Genomic DNA, 19969 nt, shown 5'->3' with positions numbered 1-19969 from the left:
TTGTCTTCCTAATTGCTCATAACATAGTTTATAGTAAGGAAAGCTCTAACGTTACGCAATACGAGGCAACAGCCAGGTATTATTGCATGAATACTACTGAATACAGCTTTATAACAATGAACAAACAAACCAACATTAGTGGCGTAATGGTTAGCCGTTTAGCAATATTGCAAATATCAAGTTTCGGTTTAGTGTTTAAGCAAATTAAAAAATATTTGAAATATTTGCTATATCTTAAACGGGAGACTGCTATAACATTACCTGGATGTGTAGGTATACAAAAATTCTTCACAATGAACGAAACACGACGTAATCAGGATACGAAAGTCTTCACTTTTAATTGCAACGACTGTCATAAGTGTCAACATTTGACCTAAATTAATAAATGATATGATTTTGTGCTGAAAATTTTCAGATTTAGGTGGATTGGATGCCATTTTTTTTTCAAAAACGAACAAAATAATCTTCTATTAGAACTTATAATTAGCGAATAGTGGTCGCCCAAAAAATGTTTCGACCGAAACACATTTGCGATTTTTTCTTCTTAACCTTCAGTTAAATAAATTCTATATAACGGAAGTTAAACCAATTCAAGTAAAAGATAGAAATTAAATCAAAGCACGTCGAGCCCTGGACCATAAAGAGAGTACATAGGCTGTAAAACTAGATGGAACACGCCGGAGTACTCTATAAAACATGATTGATCTCAGACTGACGCGATTTCAACCACTCCCACGCAGATTCGATTACCTATCCAGTTCTTATTAGTCGGCTGTGATATTGACTTGTACGATTGTGATTCTCTGTTGGCTTCTTATCATATGGATGGTAGACGCCGCTGACACTTTGACCATTGCTACAAAGACAAAAGGAAAAAAAATAGTGTAAATAAAGTAAAGTTTAGACACCGCATCAATTAAAAAATGCGTATAGGTTTTGCCTATTTTCTTCTCTGTCATAGTTTTTGCAAATAACTTCTCGCTGTTACCTAAGACAAACCGACACCTCGTAATAAGGAAGTGTGGATTCGCAGTTCGCGCACATACAACTTCTAATATTCCCACAGCCCTATGACCGATGGCCACTGTGGTCAGTGACCACATCTACAGTTAGTTAGTAGTGGTCGAAACTCGGAACCGTTTCCGTCTAAGACTACGTGACCACTAACACTTGTTATGTAGAGACTCCACTCGCTCAGATATTACTTGGACAGTCCTAAAGCTATAAATTATTGTCCAACTTGATACATAATAATGTAGACAATTCACGATTTGAAATTTGTGTTCTAAGATCCACGAAAAGTATGATACGATAAATAATATCACACCTATTCTGCTGCATTCAATTTCTACGAAAACATAAAATGTGTGTTCCATTTTCACTAAGAGCTGATCCGACTGAGATAAAATATTCTCGGAATCCGTGATTACATTCTTAAAATTTGTATACTACCATTTCTTATAACCCTCCCCTGCGTTGTGCAGTCAAGTACAGCTATTCCTAAGCTTTAGTAACATATAATACATATATACTCAAAACAGCCCATAAACGCTAGCAGTCCTGAGTTTTCAACCTAAATGTGGTTACCAGTATTGTGATCAATCACTTGGACGAGACGCGGCGTCGGCTAATTCATAAGGTGCTTATAACTGTCGTTTACGATGGTGTGAACATTCGACATAATATATGATTCATTGCACACGAAAATTCTATGGTCAAGTGGAAGTTTTGGGCCGATACTGTGGTCGGCAAGGTTTATGTTTGTTAGTAAGATAAATCACGATGTTTAGTATTAATGAAAAACATATAATTTGGTGAAATAATTTATAAAAAATATATATATTAACATTAACATATTGAAGGTAATAGTTTTTGTTACTCATTCACGCAAAAAAGTACTGTAAAAGTAAAAAGGATATAATAATATATGGATGGTAGGCAAATAGTTTGTAATCTTCACTAACAAGATGACAGGATTTTAAACTGGGCAATATGTTTAGGCAGTGGAAGACGTGGGTAGAAACTACTCCTTTATAAATTAAAAGTCGACGTTAAAGTTTACGAAACCAGTTCTAAACTGACAAATTTGCATTGAAACTAATTTGGGATCCAATGCAACTTTAAACAAACTTGGGCAATATCAAATTGGATATCTATTTTTAGACTGTACAACAAAAAATCATTACACTCAAAAACTGAGGATAATTTTGTAAACGAGTACCTTTTAAACTTCAACAAATAATTTAAAAGTATTAAAGTATCAAAGTGCGATTATATTTCATAAACGTCAATCACGCATTTAATACGGGATTGCGACAAAATTGCTTGAGCACGATCATCGTTTAATCTGCGCATGCGCGGGCACGAGCTTCTTACAATATTTATATACAATTTGTAAAACAACCAGCAATTATGCGGAATAATTACAATATTGCACTAACTCTTGAGTATATGTCTAGAGACACACCTGCGCAACATTCTGCGACGAATGTTCTGTTCTTCATGCTCGCTGTGTTATTAAAGTGACATATGACAAATCAGCCTGAATTACGTCGCGTCCAGCGTAGTTCCAAACCTTTCGTTGCCGAGAAATCGACAGGTGTGTCGCTACACTAATACAAGTCAAAGTAGTTGCTTAAAGGAAAATATTTACTTGCCACTTAGTACGTAAATAGTATAATATGTATTCTGCGATTATTCTAATCGATTATTATTTATGGTTATCTCGCTTCAAGAACTAAACTAGTCATGTTTGTATCGTACTATGGTGCAGTAAGCTTATGCAATATCATTTAACAACTCTACTAACCCGTACTATACTATCAAAGCACTTTTACAATATGCTTGCTCTCAAATTTCAGTTAAATTTGATAAGATAACTGGCTGAGTTTGTTTGACTAAGGACAGAATTTTCATACAAAATTTCATCCCCCATTTTATCCAAAATCCTTTGTTAGCGGATGCCTACGTCATAACATCTACCTGCATGTCAAATTTCAGCCCGATCCGTCCAGTGGTTTGCGCTGTGAGTTGATAGATCACTATATCAGTCAGTCAGGTCAGTCTGACTCACCTTCATCTTCACCTTTGAGTTGTATTGTATATATTTAAATTAATAAACGTAACTAAACGTTCAACTAACGTAACTATTTTAATTCAGAGTTTCAGAAGTATTAAGAACAAAAATAAAACTTTAATATCTTCCATTGCTTCATAATCTGCTCGTTAAATCTCATTCTCGGGTATTTTCCTTGAATCCGATAAAAATACAATTAAAAATCAAGATACTTGGCCATCTTGGTTTTACGATCACCTTTAGTGACGCACACGGCTACCCTTTCTGCTACATTTGTAATTCAGGCCTCTGATTGATTTCAAACACGCGCACTACAATTTCAAAGTCGTTTGAAGGCTGCAGGTGGCACGACTAGTGACTGAACGAATTATTGCGAAAGACACAATCGATACGAAATTATCGCGGTCACGCTACCCTTAAGTGGTTTAGGAAAGCTAATCTTATCTACTGTCAATTGTGTATAGAAGTTTTGTAGAAAATATAGTCCAATTCAATATTTATTAATACTCTTACTCAACTCAACGCAACTCGCAATAGCTTTAATAATAATTTTATCAATCTCTCTCTCGAACGAGCTTTGTACTTAATGTCATCAGTATCGATTTAGTTGTATTAGCATGCAGAGGGACGGTCAGACAAACAGACAGACGCGTTTATAATATTTGTAGAGTAATCCCTAGTAATCAAATAGTAATCTATTTGGCCCGCAAAAGCAATTTTGGAAGTTCAAGTCACACGAAACATACTGGTATGGGGTTCAAACAAGTTGGATACATTATGATGTTAATATCGCATATAAAACTACTTGGTAAGTTTAGTTTTGTGAACTAGTCTAAGTGATAATAAATTCATAATAATAAATACTAATGATCGAAATCATTGGTCCAGTACGAAATTATAAAATCTATTGTCGGAATTTGCAGTAGACGAATAATGCAGAATTTAGTAAGCCAATTGCCTCGCCGGTAAACACGAGTGCATAAACAAAGGATCGTTATTAATAATAAATTAAAACAGGACATTTATATGCTGAATGCATAATATAAATAAGCACTGACAGTCTGAATGTAGATTTATAAAACCGCCATAACGCTATGCACAAAACTGGTATTGATCATTCAAGAGATAGATCTATTGCGACGTAGATGAAATGCTTTTTCATCTTTTACTATAAAAACTGTATAAGGTTAGTAAACATTCATACACACGTACATACTCATATAAAATTACGCCTATTTCCTATCGGCAGTAAGCAGGCACCAGTTAACCCCGTTCGCTAAGATCCCCACAAATTTATTTTGCTTCATAAACATCCATACATCTTGTCATACAAGACAAAATGTATACAAGCCCTCATGATTAGCACAAAATTATATTTATTTCAACAGCCTACATATTTCTTTTATTTTTTTAAACCATAACTGTCCCACTGCTAGGGTCTCCTTCCAAACGGGGAAAGGTTTAGGCCTTGACTCTACCACGCTGGCCAAGTGCCGGTTGTGAATTTTACTTTGCCTACAAAAATTTAGGAAACAAAAACCACTGACTCCCTATATTTGAATCCAATCCAAACGTCAGATTCAACAATGACAAACATTTAAGAAACAAAACACACTGACTTTATTTAAATCAAATTCCTACCAAACGTCAGATTCAACAATATGACTGGCCAAAAGCTAGTCCGGTTGCATTTTGAGTCTGTCCACAGTGCATGAGTGTCCAAAGTCGCCTCGAGGTCGGCCAGTGTCACGACACTCGGCAACTGTTGCGAGTGTTGCGACACTTCAATACCTTGTTCTGAATCTGGACATTTCACTGACGTATCGAATGTGTTTGCAAGGAGATTTTAAGATCATGTATAGAATTATAATAGGGAGATAACATGACGTCATTTAAATCGTCGTCGTCCTCTTTGGTTCGATTCCTCTGTCAAGCAAAGTGTTATTTAACCTGTCTTGTTTAAATCGGAATATTTTCAGTAGAAACTCGGTGTTTGATAGTGCCTGGTATATATGGCAATAGGGTCACTCACTATTACATGGGACTGTAACTGTTGTGAACATGTGGACTTGTATACATTAGTATATATTATTACACCACTGCCTAAACCTTCAGGTATTACAGGAGTGATGTTATGAACGTATGTTTAACACTACTATACCTGTCTTTCTAAGGTTTTATTCTATACAGTATTAAAGACTTGATCCGGAGGAATTTCCCAACAGTAACTTGTACATTTGTACAAAGGAAATGTCGGCCCAAAATTCTTAAAGCGCTTATTACGCACTATGTTAAGCACTCATAAGGTAGTCATAAAGCTTTAGCGTGTTACGACATGAGAGGAAATAGTTGGAATAGCAAACCGAAAGCCTTCGTCAAGGTTGTGCGTTCAAAAGCAAGCCTTAACTGTTGTGAGTCATAGACGACCTCTTGAAGCACATTGTTCGATTTGACGATATGCTGCTTTCTTACCAAATACCTTATTACTTCCTACAAGAAATATGGTCTAAAGATGTAAGGATTTTGCTTCTTACTCACATCTCATAAATGATGTTTCGTGATAATTTTACTGGAACAGCAGTAGAACTAAGTGAGTGGACAAGATACAAAATGTGACGGACGTTGGTTTAAAAGAAATCCACAGTGAGTAAACCACGGATAGCTATATGAATGCCATGGACGCTCGCAATTGTAACGAACGGTTATGTAAAATAATTTTACTCAGTCGTGCCATCACGGATATTTAATAACTAGCAGTAAAATTGCTATGAAAATCATAAATAAGTCAATTGATTGAGGAAAAACATATAAATAAAATAAATTAAACACATTATAAATACAAAGCGTTCAAGCTTAGCTCATCCTTATGTTAAAAGATAATTGCGCAACATTGCCTCTCGTCACCGCTAGATGGCACGTAGGTATGAACATCTGAACAATACACCAACTCCCACGCGTGTCTGAGAATACAGCACCGTTACCTTTGCACAATTAATTGAGTTAAATCTAAGGTCGAAGAACAATTTATCTGTCAAAATACCGCGCGCAAAGACAGCCATATTAGCTGCAATTTGAATAAAAAATACCATTCACTAGCCTTATCGGTGATCACCTATTTCAAACGCTTAATGTTAAGTCAGTAATTAAAGCTTTACGTAATTCATTGCTAAATTGATATATGAATTAAATAATGAGTGAGAACATATACCTAATGAGTTCAACGGCTGAACATAATAATACAGAACAAAAACAACTAGATTTTAATAAAAAATAAATCATCATAACTGTCAATTTAACAAACAATGCTAGGATCCGCCTCATAATCTTAATCTCAGTCATAAAAGGAAACATTCATATTATCTGAAGCAAATCCTATGGAATGGAAACATTGTTGGCTGGTGGCTGGCGATTGTATGCAGATGACGTGTCGTAAGACATGATCGGAATTGCCTAATATTGGCTAGAGTGAGGCTTGAATCTGCGATGAACTGAGGCAATTTGTAAACATGCCTCATGGCAAGACCTCACGGCCTTGAAGAATCATGCGAGGAATTCTCAATCGAATCCAAAGGCTACGCTTAAGGGCGATTGGGTAAACGTGAATTGCAGTTGTTCTCGTTACATTCTATAAATATGTATATGTATGAATTTCGTAGTAGACGTCTGGCGAAACTGGAAGCTGACGTGCACCTTGACGGGTGCTTTATGCATGACTTACTTCAAGTTTGAACTAAAGAGTTTCTGTTCCGTGTTAGGCTTGCTGCACGTATTCGGTTCGGCAATATTTATCGAAAAACAAAACCGACTCAACTCAGTTTTTCGACTTGTGCCGATCGCGTAAGCCGATTCATGCCGAACCGAACATGTGTGTAGCAAGCCTAACTGACAATACTTGAATAACTAGTGCATAGAGCTTTTAATTATCACTCAAACATCCTGTATAAACTCTAGGACGTAGATCAGGAAAATTCGCAGTTAGCATGATTTTCTCAATGTCTTCCGCTTTACGTGATCGGTGCGGGATTGACTCACAAACGGGTTTTCCTTCCTTTGTTCTAGTGTGCACTTGTATCGGTAATCATCGGTAACTCCAGGTAGAATAAGGACATTACTGAAGGAGTCTGTTTCAAAGAGGATAATGATAGAGCATTTTGACATGCCACTCAAGATGGTTGTGTAAATAAAGTATTCTTAGGCCATTGTAATGTTACATTTTTTAGGCCTTAGCTTAAACCCTTGTCCCCGGCCGCCATTTTGGAAATAGACGTCCTCTGAAAAACGCAAAACAAAATGTAACTTTTAGTAGACTATCTGAGGTTGGGGTCTTCTTTTTTGTTTTGCATGCATGTTAATTCGTATTTCAAATCCTAATTTCTCGACGGCCAGCTTGTAATACCTATTAAATTGAATCTCCAATAAAGATAATCACACCTTTTTGCTCATAAACCTGTTAAGCACTAAAAATAAAATGCAACCGTGATTTGCGCTTTCTCGAAGGCATGTTAAAATATAAAAATACAATAGTACTGATGTCACCTCGAACGGTCGCAGCCGGATGCTTGTCGATATCGCGACTTTTTTTTCACAAATCCATAGACTGGTATGTTATTTTAAGAAGGTTTTATACGTAAATGTGACTTTTGGGTCACTGTTGATCTTCATGCTGTGTTTACGTGTGTTTATCGTCCTATATGGTAGTATTTAAGAATCCATTGTATAATTCACACCTACTTAGTAGTATGAAGCGTCTAGTTAGTTGTTTATCTGCATTTTTTTATCTGTAAACCGTAAGGTTAACTTACTCTATAAAAGAATACACATTGCGTGCGGCACTATTGCTCTTACAGTCAATAAAAATATATATAACTCGATTATATACTATACTCTATATAAGTTTAGCAGCTGTAACTAAGTCACAACCTTTAACTTAGCAATTATCATCAAACTAGATCACCTTTAGCGTTATACTCTAAATACACCCAAAACTAAATGTGTCTTCGTCAACCACTTGCCTAATTCACTGGAACAGGGTTTAACACGAAAATAACTTGCTTAAAACGACTGTAAGTATGTTAGGTGACCTCCTCTTTACCTTTCACTGGGAGGCTGTGGCACAAACGAGCCACGGTTCAACAAGCAAGCACAAAGAAACCTGTGCTATAGAGAAAACACTAACGCACTAGATTTTATAAATGACTGCTAAAAGATATCGACGATGTTTTGTTTTATTTTGAAGTTGATAATATAGATTAGAAGGATTATAAGATTCAATATTGTCTAGTCTGTTTGTTTCTAAAGTAAAATCCATTGGTGTGCAAATTTCAACTAAGAAACTAACTTGGAAGTTTTCATAGCTTTTACATTCTTAGTTCTTAAACAATTTAAATGAAATCTATCTATTAGTGTGAGGTTATCATCTCACACTCCTTACTCTACATGGGTTCATATAAAAAGCATTGTATAAAGTACAATATTAACATTTTCCTTGCTAACAGGTAAGAAAAAAGTATGCACCTGTCTCAAGTAAATAAATTCATATCTTACCTCTTCTTTTACATGTAAACAATTTAATCCCCTTATATCTCAAGATTAGTAATTACTTGATGACGTCACAATCAAACTTCAATGTGACTCTAATATCTTCATTATAATCCATTAAAACAAAACGTTACTAACTAAGTATTTAAAAATGCTTGAGAAAAACCTCAGCAGGATGGTCGATTTAGTTTTTATTGCACAGTCAATGAACTTTGATTACGTAAACTGAGGACATGCACCTTAATGTAATTTGTGCTGAATTAGTCATGAATACCACCCAGGGAAATAAACGCATAACTGGAATAAACTGACTTTACAAGAGAGCCAAAGATCAGTTCAACATATATTTTACGTCTCCCATTCTCTGATATTTTGCTATATAAGAAAATATAGTAAACTCTACAGTCGGTATTAACAAGAATTGGGAATTTGACGTTAAAAATTTACGGAATAATTACTAAGTTCTTACGGAACCCACTAGGCGCTGATCAGATTTTGGTTTAGGTAGCTGATTGTCGAATGTAGTAGGGAATTTCCCTCTGGTATATTTTTGTTTCTGATATTGTGTTGTATAGACCAAAAAATAAGTACTTAACATTTAAGTACAGTGGGTATATTTTTATACTATTTTATATGCGTATGTTGGTTTATTGTCTCAATTGACATGAAAACTGACGAACTTATATGACGCCACAAAGATTTTTTTTTTAACACCATTTTACGTTACGATTTAACCAAAATATTAACTGTGTGTATCTTTACTTGCACTATTGAAAACTGCAATTATAAAATGTTTGTATTTGTACTTACATCTTTGTTGCACTGGGTGAACGAATTCATGAGCATTTAATGGTCACTGGTTTTACTTATCATGATATTGCGATGCCGCATTTAATGAAAATCTTAGTACATCCAAGATTTTATCTTTTAACTTGAGAAATGAAACTAATAGGATTAGGATGCTAATTGATTCGTTTTAGTATTAACGGATGATTTGATGATGATTTTATTGACCTTGGTTTAACCGACTTAAAAAAAAGGTTCTTGTTTTGACTTATATGTATTTAGTTTATATGCGATTATTTCGCGTTGGTCTAAACCAAATCGGATGCGACTTTTATTAAAGACAAAATAAATTGAAATTATCATTAACAACATGTAAGTTTTTTGTTCGCGATTATCTAGCATTGAGCTGCACCGATTTTTATGTGGTTTGTTAAAGACAAACAAAACACTGAAATTATCAATCTTCAAAAGTATCTGTATTAAATCTTCACGCTTGAAATTCTTTAGCGTTAAACATAACAAGCTAACTCATTAACTAACATAATTACGTTTGATAAACGTCCAAAACATTGCACATTTTAATTTTATACCCTAAATTGGGTACATTTCGTAAACACGCGCATTTTGCTTAACAGGGTGTAAAGTTGTACGTCATGGCTCGCAAGTAATGTTGCGACATTACACATTCCGACAAACGATTGACATATTGATAAAAGCTGTGATAATTTCTGTTATCTTTGGAATAATCTGGTTAATTAATAATGACAATTATGGTAATATATTTCGTAACAAGACACCTTGTTGTACTGGACAGGTAATGCAGAATTCGAGCCTAGTTAAAGTGTTATCTATTATTAGGCAAACTTACGAATTACTAACTATTTTTTCACTGTCATAGCTAATAGAAAGAAATATCTATATTGTCTGATCCTGTAGCGCGATTCTGGACATTTCAGGATAGTTAGCTGGTTGTCGATAGTTGATAGTGGTAGAGTATCGCGCTACTGTTTTCTACGAAATTTCAATTTTATTCGATACAAAAAAAAAGTTTTTTTTAAACCTTTACAGACCCATTGCCGGGAAAAGGTCCCACTCGAGCTACTCTCTTGTTCCAAAATATGCTTACATAGTTTTATTATTTACCGTTAATATCCTCCTAATAATAATTTAAAAATCCCTAGCTAAATTGTTATTGTTCACTAGTTTCAAAGATCTAGTGAAATATTGAAACCTTGATATAAATTCGTTCAAGCAGATATTTCTAAACCTAGGCTATGAGGAAATTGCTCAGCCAAATTGGAAATCTATTTTGATTAGCAAACCAAACCTAATGACATCACACCGTTATAAAAAAATATTAAACTGTATTTATAATACAGAAGATATTAAAATAATAATTTACCCAATTGTAGGTACAATACACACAATTTCTACAATCGATGATAAACTTAGATTAATTGACTTCACTGAGAAATAAGTAGTACAATTAAGAAAATCACTTACTCTGAGTAAGTGATTTTCTTAATTGTACTACTTATTTCTACTACTACTACTAATAATAATAAACTAAAGTCAACTTAATAACAATGTTTAATTGTTAAGCTCGCGAATAAACGAATGACATAAGAGTTAACCAGTTAACAAAGGCGTATAAGCTCATTATTAGATAACAAGAAAACGAAAGTTACAACACTTTATGACAGTTGTAAATGTTAAAAATAATACAATAGGCCGCACTCTCCCTTTCCACGTATCATAAGTTTTCACATAAAAAACTAAAACAATGAAGGTTATCGTCAATACAGGTCTGGTTATTAAAAATTCACTACGGCTGAACATGAATCAGGCGAAGTGGCGAGACTAATTTGTGCCTTGCATGACGCCGCGTGAAAGTGCAAGTTGCATGGACTTGCGTGTCCCTGAAGCTGAGAGATGCTTCATGAACAACTAAACATCATCTAACACACCTGCAAAACATATAAATCTGTAAAAAATATACAAAATCTATATTGATTGCTTAGGATACCGTTACGAACGCTTAAGGCAAGTCAAACTTCCGATTAAATAAATAAAAAAATCCGATTAAATATAATTATATGTATATCATCTCACGGCTAAATAATTTATTACTATCTCTCCAAATATAGATTATAACGGTCTAGACAAAAATAATGTGATCACAATTACCGTTGAACACGTAACATTAGAAATGTAACTAACGGATGTAGTTTAAAACAAAAAATTGTAAAAGATCGCTGAACTTAATGATGCAAGATTATTTTGATATGGAGATCTTCACAGGAAGTTTAACTGAAAAATTATGTAAACTTTACCAAGATGGATTAAGCGATAAACCAAATTATTAAATGGCAAAGCATCTATACTAATATTATAAAGCTGAAGAGTTTGTTTGTTTGTTTGTTTGTTTGTTTGAACGCGCTAATCTCAGGAACTACTGGTCCGATTTGAAAAATTCTTTCAGTGTTAGATAGTCCATTTATCGAGGAAGGTTATAGGCTATATATCATCACGCTACTACCAATAGGAGCAGAGTACGGGTGAAAAATGTTACAAAAACGGGGACAATTTTGACCCATTCTCTCTTATGTGACGCAAGCGAAGTTGCGCGGGTCAGCTAGTTTGATATAAAATAAAATCATAATTATACCTGAAATCCTTTATGCGAATACAGGAAACAGGAAAGCATACATTTAAACAGTACCAGATGACATAAATAGGTTATCCTAGGTCAAGCAGGTAATAAGAATCCAACAAATGCAATACTTGTGCCAGCAATTAGCTCGGAGCAGGTGACATCGTACGTCATCGTGATTGAAATGCAGTTAGTCTAGTATTTGCTAAGGCCTAAGCCTTTCACAACGGCGTGCCAAGAATTCCTGCAAGCGGCAGGCGCGCCGACTCGCCGTGCTTTATAAGTGATTTACCTATTTAGTAAGATTGAAAGCGAAATATTGATGCAGCTGATTGCTGTTTTACAGGAAAATATGTTTAACATCGTAAAAGTAGTAGGTGATGTGGAATAAAGGGATTTCTGTAAAGAAATGTTTGTGAATGTAGTGATTTCTGTCTAACTTTTTATAGAAGAAATGCATTTTAAATGAAAATCATGCATACGTTATCTTTTTATACGTGTTTCTATTCAATAGTTTTAATTTGTATGAATCTATAAATGGTAGAAAATAGCCTTCGAATGTAACCTAAGCTATGGTCTCGAATTTAAGATAACAATTAAAACAACTCTATAATTAGGATTTAGTATGGAAGACTGGTAGTAAACAAAATGTATCTGGTTGATATTGTTCTGCTATCAAAGGTTATTCTCTGAATGGTCACACATTCACATCGCTACTGTATTCTTTTAGCATGAAGTCATTAATGTTGAAAATATTCCGATACAGGATGCTACACAATACGCAGACCATTTTTACCTTGTTCAACTATGTTGATCAGTTTTGCTACTTTAAAACATAGTCTTGAATTAAATATGATAATATTTGTTCCCAAGTTCGTATCATGATTTTACACCAAAATCAAAAAGTAAAACTTTGAGTATGAGTCACAAAAATGGCTCAGTCATGGGTTAAAAATACTTTATGGCTATAGCATTTCGAGCAACAGATTTGAATTAAAAACTGGTTTAAAAGGGATACAAAGTCAGCATTCAAGTCGTCATCTTAAGGGCATGAAACAAGGCTTTGGGGAACAACCGAGACCCATTCCACAACCGAGAGAGTGTATAGGTAGTGATGATAATGAGCCTCGATCATCCAAACTATGAACAAACAATTTAGAGCATCCCGTACGCAGTGGATCACAATAATATTATTGTTTACATGATTGTTTTCTTCGTCACCTGAACACGGGTACGTCGCGAGCCGCGCGCACGTCAGTGCTCTGATCAGAATCAATCAAATCGCTACTTCACCTTCCTAAAACTGCCGAAAATGTGCACGTGTTTATGTAACCGGTAGCATTATAAGTGCATCATGCCTATAGGTGAATTGAGGGGTGAGAGGTTCCGGAAAGCGCCCCGGACTCCTCGTACCGCTCATGCTCGGTACTATTACACCAGGTCTTTGGTACTGGAATCTCCTGTTAAGAGAAGGCCTGCTACTCCTAGGGCCAGGTGAGAAACCTAAATTCATAGTTCTGACTCCTGTATATCAAAAAATGTTTCAGATAGTTTACATATAACTACAAATTATGGAACGATTTAGGTTAAAATACAAGTTACATTCCCAAAACGAATGCATGTCGACAAAGTAAATCGTTTTATTGTGCTTTGTTTTACAAAATACCATCACATTAGTTACATAAATGATAGTATTAAATCTAATGAGCATTCTCTGAGTGGAGTCACGCCTGACGCTTGCGACACAGCCTGCGAAGATGCCAGCAAGCCTTACTACCTACCACTATTGTAAAGGTTATTTTGTACCACGCTAGCATGACTTTTGACTATCGGAGCGTCTTCATATCGAAATATTTTCCATCAAGGTTGATTCTAACTTTTATGTTTTTTGCACTCCTCTATTTATGTTGTTTGTTTTAATGCAAAAAATGTTCTTTATATCAATGAGTCTGGAGAAACCGGATCTCGTAGAATACCTATTTAAAGTCTAGAATATCATTGTATTAACATTTAATTTTCTATGTTTATATTTTTAAGTTTGTTTATGAAGTGTAATCTAGCAAACTTCTAAGCCAATTTATAAAATAGTTTTATTCATAGAAAGCAACGTTATCAATTATAATTCCTTTTAACATAAAACATTTGTCTTAAAATCAGAAAGAATCATTTCATGCATTTAAAACGATTATTCAAAGTTCGAGCCATTGATGATTCTAATGACATGTGTATTCAACATGTCCAAAAACAAAAACATTAGGTATAATAGCTGTAGTGGAACAGTTATTCAGTCTATGTTTTGATCGTCATCTCAACAGAATTGGTAAACAATAATATTGTTTTAACTAGGCCACACCAGGCTATTGTTTAATGTGTATTTGACATATTCAGCTTGTATTGATTATATTCGAAGCAATAGACGACCTTTGTGATATCATTCTTAAGAATTTAGACAGACCGGTTATGTTTCGATCTGAAAAAAAAAGATGTAGTTATAAACTTATTTACTCGGTTTCTAATTCTTCAGAATTTAGGTAACGAAGTGATATTTGATCTGGGCAAGGGTGTAAAAACACGTTAGCCGGTGTAGTTTATGTTTTCGTGGATTCTAAACCTAATGTCAAGGTCTATCCCTACAGTTGAACCTAAAGGCTTGTAGGGACAAATGTATTGTTAAGCATGAGATTCGATATCATCACATCCATAATTCCTATACCTAAATAACAACAATTTTTAAAAATAAGGATAACAACCAGGAAATAAATCAGGAATCTTCTTCGACGTGTGACCTTGACCTCTAACCCTCAACTTAACCTAACAAACGTGACAACCACGATTGATACAACCTCTGACCTCTAAGTTCGCAATTATAACAGCTCTGAGCACAATGCAGGTAAAAGGTGGCTTACCTCGACGACACACGGCTATTGGGACTAAGGACATACGCTTGTTCTCAAGCTCTCATGTGATATACCCACGGCACGTCGTTTAGGATTAATAACAGTTCATGATTGGGCAATCAAATTGTCGTCAATGAGAACACAGAAAATAATATTATCAGCTCTTCTTAATCTATTTATCAGAATTGTGTTCTCAAGGGCAACGTCAGCAAAGGCATTTTTCAATCGTATAGCTAAAAACAGACGTAAAGAGGACTTCATTTTTTTTTATTTAGTCGCAGAAAGTACATTTTGAACTACATATGTCTGGACGTTGGCAATTGGCAAACAAACCGACATAAACTGTTTTAACACGCTGTAAATTAGCATCAGTTTCAAATGTATATAGGTTCGTTTTACCCACATTCAATTTGCTAATGTGGTTCTCTGGTTCTTTCCAAGCAGTCTTTCTAATAAAAGCAATCAAGTAATCTATGTATCCGAAATTACGCCATTAAGAAAGTAGTTACGGTGTACTGCATGAAAACGGTTATAGGAACATCGGCGCAGGTCTACGATAGCGGTACTAATAATTGGTTTGTTCGGCCTTCCTCGAAATATCTACTGAAACCTCTAGCATCTGTCCAACTTTTTACTTGATGAAAAAATTGTTGAGTAAATAGTCTTGTGGAGATTTCTTATGTACATTTTTGTAAAATATTTGGTAGGATTTCTTTTGTACGATATTGTTTAGAGTTCATTTTAATATAATTCTTCGGTTGCTGTTTGTTGTTATTTACCTTTATCTTTCTTATTCTAGCATTATTTCTTCTCACCTCGTTTTTATTTAATAGTCAAATAACAGAATTATTTAGAAATGTATCTGTCAAAATTGTACCGAGCAAAATAGGCTTAAAAACTCTTAATTTTATGGCCATGAACATCCATAGTTAACATAAACGATGGACATATTCTTCAACCCTTTCGTTACACACTACGTTCTATGGCAAACGATCGTGTAGTTTAACAAATTGGAGCACGCCTCAACGAGCCATCACGACCACTAAACCCATACAACAAACTATATTAAAATAGATATAAGCTCGAGCTTAGACTCATTGTTATAAACCACTGCAAACCGTGACCAAAATGCTTCATTCCAAGTTATTCGTAACACTCTAATTTGGCATGCTAAAAGGTTTTTATGCTATGTACTTCCGCGGCCATTTAAATGGCTTAAGCAATCCGTTGAGATGGAAATGTCGCGTCATTGTGATCAGAGCCTGTTGCTGAATCAAAACACGCCTTAGAAGTTACAAACACACACTTACATGATTCTGTTATTAGTATACGCGCTGACTACGTAAAGTCCGAGTATTATGAAAACGCAAATTGTCTTGAAGATTGAGGAAGAAAGGCCAAATTAAGGAACCGCTTAACTGCTCACGTAAATCCGTGTCTAGCTACCGGTACTTACTCGTTGCATTATATTATTGCATTCCTGAACTAAGTATCATATTGTGGCCTTCAAAACAAATGCACGCTTTACTTTTGTTACCATTACACACAATCATTTTATATGCGTTAGTAACATTAGTATAAAACTTTAACCTTTTCATTTCTTAAAATGTTATGTAAACATCTAAGATCACGGCACCGTCTCATCTTTGTAACATTTCGAAAATGTCAGCCACTCTCAAAACAAAAACTTAGCTCTAAATCATTTGCAAAAACAATAGCCACCTAATGCGTTCTCAAAGACATAATTTGCGTAATTTATGCAGCTTATAAGTAGTTAGAATACGTATTAATGACCCACATAGTCGCAAATCACCACTTAAGGTGCGAATTAGGTAATGTTGATAAAGGTGTATGTTGGACTTATTGGTGTTCATTTGTTAACAGATGTCAGTCCGCTCCAAAAGTAATGGATAGTCACAGTAGATCGGCGTCGCCGCGGGAGCCCACGAGGCCGCAGCACAGGCCTCCTTCCCCACCAGCCTCACAAGCCGCCTTCGACAACCGCGCTTACGAACATGACGAATCAGACCAGAACCACAACGATTCCTTCGCCTCCAACGGACCCCAACAGAACGGACACACGAAGGAACCAAATGGAGTGTCCGACACTAAAACTCTAGAGGCAGTGAACCTAGAGCTGATCAACCTCACGCCGAAGAATGGCAACGCGAAGAAGAAAGACGTGGAGGTGGATATGAACGCCGCCAATCCTTACGACGAGTACTTCGTGCCTGTCAACGAACACAGGAAATATATGAGGTTAGTGAAACTTCTTATTAAGACCTAGTAACGTAAATTTATGTGACCGGGAATAATGGCTCCGTTGAAACGATTTTAGTCATTCCTATTGTGTGAGATCAGGAACTTACGTTGAAAACATTGTCAAATAAAGCTATAGCTAGGTACTTATACTAAAAGCTCCACCTGCGAATTAAACGAGACAGTTGAAAATACTAACTACGAAACTTCATTTTTATTAATCAGTTGCCAATCTGTTCTAGTAATTAAATCTTAAGAGATCAACAAACAAAGAATCATTGATATCATTCAATTTAATGATATATCTACGTCTCGCAGTATTAATTGTTTCAAACCGTGGTTGTAGCTTTGATAGTTCAAAGATTTCAATTAGATTCGGCTGTTGATTGCGTGACGAATCCCGTACAAGTCAAGATCGCACTTCTTGCTTTTGAAATAACCGTTACTTGGCTTCAAATAAAACATACCTAAATAGACTTGAGGCATTCTGTATCGTGAAATACTCCGGTTATAAGTTCAGTGAGCCAATCATGCTATAATGCTCTAATTTGTCTATAAATCATAATTTGGGATCAAAATTATATGTTACTCTTGAATGCCATGCCATTTGCTTTGGCCCACATACTTGAAAACAAAAATAATGCACTTGACTGTACACAGTTAGTTCTACCTAATTATGAGACCATTACAGCATAATAAAGATTATACGAAATAGATGAAAACATTATTGAACAAATTACACATTTCTATGCCACTGATAATACTAACATTTCGAGGATCCAAATCTTATTTTTTTACTCAAAATTGCAACATAGATTGTCTTAAACCAGTAACAACGCACGAAAATTGAAACTCAGTACTTCGCTTATTTAAACAGAACATCTTACAGTAGTTAGCAGATGTACTCGATCAACTGCAAGAGATAGTTATCGAATAGTCCCGTTCACAAGCGGTACAAATTGAATGACTCTGGTACGAATCTGTGACCTCAACGGATTGCACGTGAACCTACAATTGCTTGTGAGACTGCAGTTGTGGTGCGAGTGTTTATAGTTAAGGATAAAAAGCGGTGAGCGAACAAAAGGATTTATCACTCCTTTGCAATAGATTTAGACTGCGTTGCCTCTAGAAATGAACGAGGGGTTAGGCTGTACATGGCGAATAACTCAACCAATAGAATAAGTTGTGCTAAGCGTCGCTGTATCCTAAAGCAAACCTATTGGTGGGATTTCTCCTTGCAATCGTTCAGTACGTCTGTGGTAGAAACGCAGCCTCAAGCACCGATTGTTTTCGACGCTGCTAGCATCTTTAATAGTTATATTCACTCCAGTGTGGTTTTGCCAGCTTTTATCCTACTTCCTACAAGGTTTTCAATGTTTTTCGTTGCCAATGCAACAATACACATCATTGCATTGTGTCTTTAAAAGACCAACTACGTATTTTAAAACTGACGTAAGTTAGATCGATCAAGTCCTGAATTAGCGCAAAGTTTTCAGACTAAATGATTCTGCGTATAAATGTATACATTTTAAGAATCCATATTTAGCTTAAGTAAAAAGTATAATTTGCTTAATAGAGTTTAAACCTTTTAAATAACCCCAAAGAAAAATCTATACTAATATTATAAAGCGGAATGTTTGTTTGTTTGAACGCGCTAATCTCAGGAACTACAGATCCGATTTGAAAAATTCTTTCAGTTTTAGATAGTCCATTTATCGAGGAAGGTTATAGGCTATATATCATCACGCTACTACCAATAGGAGCAGAGCGCCAGTAAAAAATGTTTCGAAAACGGGGAAAATTTTGACCCATTCTCTCTTATGTGACGCAAGCGAAGTTGCGCGGGTCAGCTAGTTAACTATAAAATCATAAGAATTTTTTGAATATATTTTTAACCAAAACAGCATGGCAGAACGCAAACTGCATAGCAAATAAAATAACAATTGATGGGCATATAAGAATTTTATATTCCGGCGCAACTTAACGATGATTGAAAACTGTTTGCACTGTATTTAAGTCAGGGTTAATGGCTAGAACATTCCACGGTAAATCGTACACTCATTTGTTTCCAGTCCCGGTCTACACGTACCTTGAGAAATGGATATTATTATGAATCAACTGTTAGTCTAAATGCTGATCTTTGTGGTTTAGTGAACTGTGAATATAGAGAAGGTTATAAAAATGAGATCTTGAACAATAAGTGCCTTAACTTTGTTGCACATAATTGCTAATCCGCATTTGTATGTCTCAAATCTCTGTTTTGGAAAACTTATTTACAGAAAGTATTTATAACAATATGTACTTAGACGCAGACATAAAATCGCGCCTTGTTCGCATTATACGTACTATCCCTGCATACTTTTTTACTCCTTCCAAATTCAATAATGTCTGTAACAAGTTATGACAAAGTCCCGTCCAAACCATTATAAATTTCATCTGCCGATGATCGCTTTGTAAAGCCTCAAGCTCGGTCAGTAACACTAAATAAATTTTGACACTACATTCACAAACATTAGCTACGTCTCTCATAACAATATGCAGTGAGACAAGTGTGCGACAAGCCTACAGGCAACAAATACCATTATTACACGACATATGAACAGTTGAACACTACTCACCATGTATTTTGATTCGCATGAATATAACAACGTAATGACGGTCTCCGTAATTATGACCATGACAATTTGAACGGCAAGGATAACCATAGAATAGAACAATAGTTTTACATCAATCAGAAGAAAAATTACGATTTTCATTCAT

At 35.2% G+C, this 19969-nt stretch overlaps 1 protein-coding gene across 1 annotated transcript in view; it reads left to right on the top strand.

Moving 5' to 3' along the window:
- Nucleotides 1-19969, top strand: part of LOC142979993 (uncharacterized) — a 69331-nt gene that overhangs the window by 32161 nt on the left and 17201 nt on the right. The window contains exon 3 of the mRNA XM_076125250.1: nucleotides 16835-17209. Coding sequence (XP_075981365.1) covers nucleotides 16857-17209 — 353 coding nt within the window. The 5' untranslated portion in view covers nucleotides 16835-16856. The remainder of the gene's footprint in view (nucleotides 1-16834; nucleotides 17210-19969) is intronic.

The sequence above is a fragment of the Anticarsia gemmatalis genome, chromosome 2, assembly GCF_050436995.1.
Source record: "Anticarsia gemmatalis isolate Benzon Research Colony breed Stoneville strain chromosome 2, ilAntGemm2 primary, whole genome shotgun sequence".
Taxonomy (NCBI): Eukaryota; Metazoa; Arthropoda; class Insecta; order Lepidoptera; family Erebidae; genus Anticarsia; species Anticarsia gemmatalis.
The sequence above is the reverse complement of the archived record's forward strand: the minus strand, read 5'-3'. Positions and strand labels throughout refer to the sequence as shown.